The sequence below is a fragment of the Palaemon carinicauda genome, chromosome 27 (genome assembly GCF_036898095.1).
Source record: "Palaemon carinicauda isolate YSFRI2023 chromosome 27, ASM3689809v2, whole genome shotgun sequence".
Taxonomy (NCBI): Eukaryota; Metazoa; Arthropoda; class Malacostraca; order Decapoda; family Palaemonidae; genus Palaemon; species Palaemon carinicauda.
The window spans coordinates 96,057,689-96,066,869 of record NC_090751.1 but is presented as its reverse complement, the minus strand read 5'-3'; the positions used below and the strand labels follow the sequence as shown (position 1 = coordinate 96,066,869).

At 30.8% G+C, this 9,181-nt stretch overlaps 1 protein-coding gene across 1 annotated transcript in view; it reads right to left on the bottom strand.

The window, feature by feature from the left end:
- Positions 1 to 8,563: 8,563 nt before the first annotated feature.
- The window catches only part of LOC137621043 (NADH-quinone oxidoreductase subunit N-like), a 15,504-nt gene continuing 14,886 nt past the window's right edge, over positions 8,564 to 9,181 (bottom strand). The window contains exon 2 of the mRNA XM_068351481.1: positions 8,564 to 8,641. Coding sequence (XP_068207582.1) covers positions 8,564 to 8,641 — 78 coding nt within the window. The remainder of the gene's footprint in view (positions 8,642 to 9,181) is intronic.

Below are 9,181 nucleotides of genomic sequence, written 5' to 3'. Positions count from 1 at the left end.
TCATCAGCTGTAACTATGCCTTGGGAAGACAAAGAGCTCAGAAATTATTAAACTTGAGCAGGTCTCTAACCCGAGCAGAATGTAAGCCATTGTTAATTTCCCATTAGAAATCTAAAATGTTTCATATGTTAGAATTTATTTCCCATTAGAAATCTGAAAGTTTCATAAATTAGAATTTAATTCCCATTAGAAATCTAAAATGTTTCAGATATTAGAATTAATTTCCCATTAAAAACCTAAAATGTTTCAGATATTAGAATTAATTTCCCATTAAAAACCTAAAATGTTTCAGATATTAGAATTAATTTCCCATTAAAAACCTAAAATGTTTCAGATATTAGGATTTATTTCCCATTTGAAATCTAATATGTTTCACATTAGAAATTTAAAATGTTTCAGATATTAGAATTTATTTCCCATTACAAATCTAATATGTTTGATATTAGAATTTATTTCTAATTCAGATCCAAAATAGGATACCACAACCCCTCATCAGATAGAAAGTCTTGCATGTGAATTATGATGACACTTTGTATCAAAACTAAAGGTAAAAGAAGACCCGCTTACCTACTTTCACAAAATACTGTAGCCACCTTGGTACTTAAGACTTGGGACAGAGAGGTAGTCGAGAATCAGTTCTGCATACCTATACGAATTCACATAAAAATTAGTCCTTTTTTTCTTTTGCGTATGCAGACGTAGAAAGAAAAGACCTATTGCTTTGATACTACTCAAGCAGGGATCAGGTCAGAAAGATTGCTGGTCAACGTATAGCGAAGAGGCCTAATGCTTTGAGACCAAGCAAGCTGGAATCAGGTCGCTCAGGGGTTCGGTATTATTAAGAAGTGCAATAGAGAAATTAGAAACAATGTTATTTTCAGGTTAGTTCAAACTCCACCTTTTCATCCTTTGAAATATGGAGACACTCGTTAGTAGAAAAGTGTCTCCTAGAACCAAACTGGAAGGTTTCTTTTCTTCTCTGGACATGAGCATCCTTCCTGATGCTGTATGGAAAAACAGAAAGTCTCACATGCGAATAATTTTATCAAAACATAAGTAAAAGATGTCTTTTATGAGTATCACGATTGGTGAAAAAACTAACATTTCTAAAAGATGATATTCAACAAAAAGTTTTGCCTAAAAAAACTCTATATTCTTACAATGAGACGCGAGGAATGAAGCGGCAAATCGAAAAACTTGTTTTGGTAAAAGTTCCATCTAAGAAAATACTATCAACTGTAAATTTAGAGTCACATACTTTGCGAGAGAAGTAACTTACAATTTCTGAATTCGTAGACTGATGTGATGTCTCAAGCCCATCCTGTGAAGAGATTTTAAAAAGAACAGTTTGGGAGTTATGACATTATGTATAATAGTATAATCATAGATTGATATTTATAGATCTTCGATATACACAAATCTTTTATGAGGTTGTTTCTGGTGCATGCTCGAATGACAAAAGGATATAAATTTTCATGATTATGGTATATTCTTTTACCATGGATTTGTTTATCCTTTTGTTTTATAGTAAATAGTTGTAAAGGAAAATTGAGGCGAAAGTATGTCCTATCTCTGATAAAGCCTAACTTGGCTTAATTTATCTTCTATTTATACTTCTATTTATACTTATAGTTAGATCATAGTTTAACTTAACCTAATAATTCTTCCATTTGCTTAATGATCAGCCACTATTGAATGGCAGAGGCAAGGGACAGTGATATTGCCCTATCAAGCAGCACAATGCCCGAGAGGCTGAACCAAGCCCCCTCTACACCCAAGCCAGGACTAAGGAGGGCCAGGCAATGGCTGCTGATGACTCAACAGATAGACCTATAGACTCTCCCAAACATTCCATTCTAGCTCACGAGGATGGCGAGGTTGCAACGACCAAAGAAATTAAAGTTTGAGCGGGATTTCAACCCCAGTCTGGCAATCACCAAGCAAGGACGCTACCACCAGGCCAACACAACCTTATATTTTGATCACAAGTCTAACTTAATAAATATTCCATTTATACTCAACAGTTTGATCATAGTCTAAATTCATCTTTCATTTGAACTCTTCTAGTTTCACCAGATACCAATTTTCAGTCTTTTATCAATGATAAACAAAATTATTTTTTTCTTTGATAAACAACTGCCTGCCACCAAAATTATCTCAAATGTAGATGATTCTATTCTTATGTTAGGCCTAGCTCAATCTTTTATAATTGTAAATATTTGAATTAAATTTTATTTGTTAGTTTAAAGTTTATTTATTCTTTGGATTTATAAGAAGAAAAATCATTAACAATTATCATCAAAATTAGTATGTACTCGTGAAAGTATCTCAAAATGCTAACCAGTCACTTGTTTATTTCAAATGGGAAGAAATGTTAAGTCAAAATTCTTCATGTAAAAATTGTACTGCTGTATAAGTTTTTACGAGGACATGAATACTCCTTAGAGTAGTGCCTACCTCATAGAACATTTCCACACCGTTAATGGCAGTTTCCATGGAGAAGAAAAACTGGAATCCATGTTTTATATCCAGGTTCTGCAAATATCTAAGAAACTAGAAGAAGAAGAATAGAAAACTATTGATTATTTGTTCCTGGAAGTCAAAGGTTTAAAAGAGTGAAGTCAGAAATCAGTCAAGCATGAAGGACTATCTCCAGTACTCAGTCATCCGAGATAGGACTCTTTCATTTCTATCTTTAAAAGAGACAAAGGCCTCAGAAGGACTGTAGGAATAAGAGAGAGAGAGAGAGAGAGAGAGAGAGAGAGAGAGAGAGAGAGAGAGAGAGAGAGAGAGAGAGATTTCTCTTTTCAAATATATCACAAGAACCATATTAAGGAAACAATAAGTACATTTGAGAGAGAGAGAGAGAGAGAGAGAGAGAGAGAGAGAGAGAGAGAGAGAGAGAGAGAGAGAGAGAGAGAGAGAGAGAGAGAGATCTTTTCAAATATATTACAAGAACCATATTAAGGAATAGTTTGAGTACATATGTGTGTGTGTGTGTGTGTGTGTGTGTGTGAGAGAGAGAGAGAGAGAGAGAGAGAGAGAGAGAGAGAGGAGAGAGAGAGAGAGAGAGAGAGAGAGAGAGACTGGGAATTTTTTCGTTTTTCCAACATATATCCCAGTAACCATATAATTAAAAAAAGTAAACATATAGAATCGTCTCCCAAGGTCTTTATAATCAGCTCTATGAATTACTATAATCTTGACATGATTAATAAAATAGATGGAATAACTTTATTCAACTAATATAACACTGACTATATATGGCCAGACAACCAGGAATGTAAATTAAAAATCTAAATCCATGTTGGAAACTATACTCGCTCAAATAAGCTGAATTCAGTTTGTTCTCTCCTGGTGATTCTCCAGTTGGGTGAACAAAACCTTTCAGTATGCTTCTGAATCATGCTTCTGAATTGGTAAGGCTCTTTGAAGAGAAACTTGAAAAAACTTTAATATCAATTGAAGTTATATATATATATATATATATATATATATATATATATATATATATATATATATATATATATATATATATAAAATGTGTACACATATTTATGCCTAAATATGTACATATGTATATAAGGGTATATATTTACGTATGTGTGTATAAATGTACATATGTATGTATGTATGTATGTATGTATGTTATGCACATGTAAATGTACATCTATACATGCATACACACGCACTATATATATATATATATATATATATATATATATATATATATATATATATATATATATATATATATATGTATGTATGTATGTTATGCACATGTAAATGTACATCTATACATGCATACACACGCACTATATATATATATATATATATATATATATATATATATATATATATATATATATATATATATATATATATATATATATATATATATATATATATATATATATATATATATATATATATATATATCATGTATGCATGCATGCATGCGTACATACATACACACATCATGCTTATATATTTCCAGGACAGACATACACATACGTTATGGAATTAAATAATATTAGAATATATGTAAATGAAGAAAGAAAAAAAATAGACATTGAACAACTTCCTATTAAGCAATTAACTTTATGGAAAACTGGCAAAACACATTAATCTTCGCTGGATGCGATTAACCCTTTAACTATCTGTGGATATAATATAGGTCAACGCGAAATACCCGTTTATATCCAATACCATTATTGTTCCGATAATGTGGCATTAGATCAAATCAGAATTATCCGTGCATGCTATCTCATCCTCTATCTAGATTCGTTTAATCAATAGCATTAAGGAGTAAAGTTCTTATCTTATGTAGATTAGAATTTCTTAAGACATATCAATATAGCTATTCCTTTCATATCATTATGTATGTTCTAATAACATTATCTTGAAGGGAGTCACAATCCCTATCTCTATCTATCCCTTCTATCCTTGTCAATCATACTACAAATCTATCTTGCAACCCTCGGACCTTGGTTGGAAGATTCAATACTAATTGTCTCTATCAGTAACATAAGCTATTATTATTATTATTATTATTATTATTATTATTATTATTATTATTATTATTATTATTATTATTATTATTTGCTAGGCTACAACCCTAGTTGGAAAAGCAGGATGGTATAAGCCCAGGGACCCCAACAGGGAAAATAGCCCAGTGAGGAAAGGAAACAAGGAAAAATAAAATATTTTAAGAACGGTAACAACATTAAAATAAATATTTCCTATATAAACTATGAAAACTTTAACAAAACAAGCGGAAGAGAAATTAGATAGAATAGTGTGCCCGAGTGTACCCCCAAACAAGAGAACTAACCCAAGACAGTGGAAGACCATGGTACAGAGGCTATGGCACTATTAAAAATGCTCTAAAAACATCTATCTCGAAGAGTCACAATCCATATCTCTCTCTATCCCTTCTATCCTTGTCAATCATACTTCAATTCTATCTTGCAACCCTCCGTCCTTGGTTGGAAGACCCAATACTAATTTTCTCTTATCTCCTCTTATTACTGTTTCTTAGACATCCACTTATGAATAAGTGTCTCATAATGGTTTCCGGGAACTCTTAGATGTCAGTTCAGATCTGCTCAGATTGACGGAGCGTGTATTGAATCTTAGATGATTATATCAATGGAAATTTCTTCAATTAGCATATGAATTATGTTGATTTTCCGTAAATTATTCGTTTGGAAGGTCAGACAAGTCTACACGGAGAGACGTTTTTGCTTAAAAGGAAGTAGGTATTGGATTTGTAAGCTGTGAATGTTAGATTTTACTCGTGTGGATTTCGTAGTCTGATTTTCATTGATATTGAAAAGTTTTGATTAAAAACAAGATTTACAAACTTATTACAATTCGACTTTTAAAAAGCTAGGTTTATAAGAAAACTTACTAAAATAGATTTTAAAACTTTTTAAAACTATATTAAAAAAAAACTTAAAAAGCTAGATTTGAATTATTTTAATTAAAAAGTTTAACAGAAAACTTTTACAAAGTTATTGATAGCTAGATTTTATTTATTTTGATTAAAATTTTTTTACTGAAAACTGTTACTAAAAGCTTTTACTGAAAATTTTTACTATTAACTGTTACTAACTAAAAACAGTTACTAAAAACAGTCTCTAACTAAAAAGTCACTAACTAAAAACAGTTACTAAAAGCAGTTATTAAAAGCAGTTACTAAAAACAGTTACTAAAAGCAGTTATTAAAAGCAGCTATTAAAAGCAGTAACTAAAAACAGTCACCAAAAACCATTAAAAGCAGTTACTAAAAACAGTTACCAAAAACTTAAAAACTGTTACCAAAACCTTTTACTAAAAACAAGTTACTAAAAACAGTTACCAAAAACTTACTAAAAACAGTTACCAAAACCTTTTACTAAAAACAGTTACCAAAAACTTTCACTAAAACCTGTTACCAAACAAGTTACCAAAAACAGTTATTAAAAGCAGTTACTAAAAATAGTTACCAAAACCTGTCACTAAAAACAGTTACTAAAAACAGTTATCAAAAACTTTTACTAAAAACAGTTATCAAAAACTTTTACTAAAAACAGTTATCAAAAACTTTTACTAAAAACAGTTATCAAAAACTTTTACTAAAAACAGTTATCAAAAACTTTTACTAAAAACAGTTATCAAAAACTTTTACTAAAAACAGTTATCAAAAACTTTTACTAAAAACAGTTATCAAAAACTTTTACTAAAAACAGTTACCAAAAACTTTTACTAAAAACAGTTACCAAAAACTTTTACTAAAAACAGTTACCAAAACTTTTACTAAAAACAGTTACCAAAAACCATTGAAAGCAGTTACTAAAAACAGTTACCAAAAACAGTTAATAAACACAGTTACCAAAAACATTTAATAAAACAGTTAATAAAAACAGTTAATAAAACTATTAATTTCTAGAATGAAGAAAACTCCCACATGCGATTTGCGAGTCTTGTGTCCACCCAGTGCATTTGCAAAGCTAATTAAAATGTAATCCCGGATTTTTCGGATTAGATTATAGATAATTCATAATCAGGAGACCCTGTGTATACTCGGTAGTTCAAAGAAACCTCTTTTAACTTGATAAATTACAAGAGTTCCCACATATATAAAAATTTTAAAACTAGAGTAAAAGGAAATTATAAACTTTTAAACTTTAAGAAAGGAAAAAGTTTAACTAGACTCCACAAGGCACTAGAAGAGTTCGAAGACCCAAGTGGCTGAGGACTATGAAGCATGAATTGGGAGATGATGAATAGAGAAGTATTGATTCAAAAGCACAAGATAGAGACGACTGGTGAAATCTAACAGAGGCTCTTTGCGTCAATAGGTGTAGGAGGAGTTGATTATGATAGAAAAGAAAAAAGAAATTCCAGGAAATCCAAAAGTATGGAAATAATCCATATTTAAAAATTCAAAGAGAAAATATTCCAGGAGAAACAAAAAAAAAATCCTTCAAATTTCTAGATTTCAAAATTAAAGAAATATTCCACAAGATTCTAAATGTGTCAAATGAAACATAACTTGTTTAAGAAATTCCAAACTTCAAAATTTTAAATGAAATATCTAGACAATTTTAAGTGGGCCAGATAGATAAGATATAATCAAATAATTTCTAAAATTCAAAACTGAAACAAAAAAAACCAGAAGATTCAAAGTGAACCAAAATAACTAAAATTCTTAATTTAAAAAACTATAAACTAAAAAAGAAATATTCCAGACAACCCGAAATGTACCAAATTCATAAAATCTCATGATATATAGAATCTACTATTCGAGGAGATTCTAAGTGTACCAACTAAACCAGATATGATCCAAGTGTACCAACTAAACAAACTATGATCCGAGTGTACCAACTAAACAAACTATGATCCAAGTGTATCAACTAAAACTATGATCCAAGTGTATCAACTAAACAAACTATGATCCAAGTGTACCAACTAAACAAACTATGATCCAAGTGTACCAACTAAACAAACTATGATTCAAGTGTACCAACTAAAACTATGATCCAAGTGTATCAACTAAACAAACTATGATCCAAGTGTACCAACTAAACAAACTATGATCCAAGTGTACCAACTAAAACTATGATCCAAGTGTACCAACTAAAACTATGATCCAAGTGTACCAACTAAACAAACTATGATCCAAGTGTACCAACTAAAACTATGATCCAAGTGTACCAACTAAAACTATGATCCAAGTGCACCAACTAAACAAACTATGATCCAAGTGTATCAACTAAAACTATGATCAAAGTATACCAACTAAAACTATGATCCAAGTGTACCAACTAAACAAACTATGATCCAAGTGTATCAATTAAACCAAATATGATCCAAGTGTATCAACAAAACAAACTATGATCCAAGTGTACCAACTAAACAAACTATGATCAAAGTGTACCAACTAAAACTCTGATCCAAGTGTACCAACTAAACAAAATATGATCCAAGTGTACCAACTAAACAAACTATGATCCAAGTGTATCAACTAAAACTATGATCCAAGTGTACCAACTAAAACTATGATCCAAGTGTATCATCTAAAACTATGATCCAAGTGTACCCACTAAACAAAATATGATCCAAGTGTACCAACTAAACAAACTATGATCCAAGTGTATCAATTAAACCAAATATAATCAAAGTGTATCAACAAAACAAACTATGATCCAAGTGTACCAACTAAACAAACTATGATCCAAGTAGTATCAACTAAACAAACTATGATCCAAGTCTACCAACTAAACAAACTATGATCCAAGTAGTATCAACTAAACAAACTATGATCCAAGTGTACCAACTAAAATAAATACGATCAAAGTTTACTAACTAAAAATATGATCCAAGTGTAACTAAAAAAAATATGACCCAAGTGTACAAACTAAAAATAGGATCCAAGTGTACCAACTAAAATAAATACGATCAAAGTGTACTAACTAAAAATATGATCCAAGTGTAACTAAAAAAATATGACCCAAGTGTACCAACTAAAAATAGGATCAAAGTGTACCAACTAAACAGAATATGATTTAAACAACTCTTAAACTTGAAAAGCCAATTTCTGGGACCACTCTTCGCCCGTGAAGGGGAGATGAGCCCAGGACGAAGTGCAATTGGGCTGGAAATGGAGGAAAAAGTATATTTTTGAGATTCATAGAAGTTTTAGTAGAGTCCCCTTCACACGCTGGGGGGCTGCGGCGGGTTTGGGGGGAGAGACCGAACCCGAAAAACACTGCGGGGGAAAAAAAAACAGTGTAAAAAAACCACGAGGGAACTTAATGGAACAATATTGGCATGCTATGGGAGTACAAGAACAAATGGGAAAACCAACTAAAATCAGGAATTGGTTTTTCTCTATCTTTTATCTGATAAAAAATGTCTTTAAAGGATATATACACTAGTCTTCACAGTGGAAATAATTAGAAATAAAAAAAGTATATTGATGCAATAACTATTTTCTTTTTATAATTCACTCAAGAATTTCCGATTTTATTTTTTAAAACCATATGAGAAATAATTTTCAATTATCTTGATATTCTTGAAGTTACTATTATTCTTAACGATGATATGACTGGCTGTTCACCAATGGATACCTGTTGTTGCCCTATATACAAAATAATCTTTTCTTTGATTCATTTAAAATCTGTCATTGTTACTC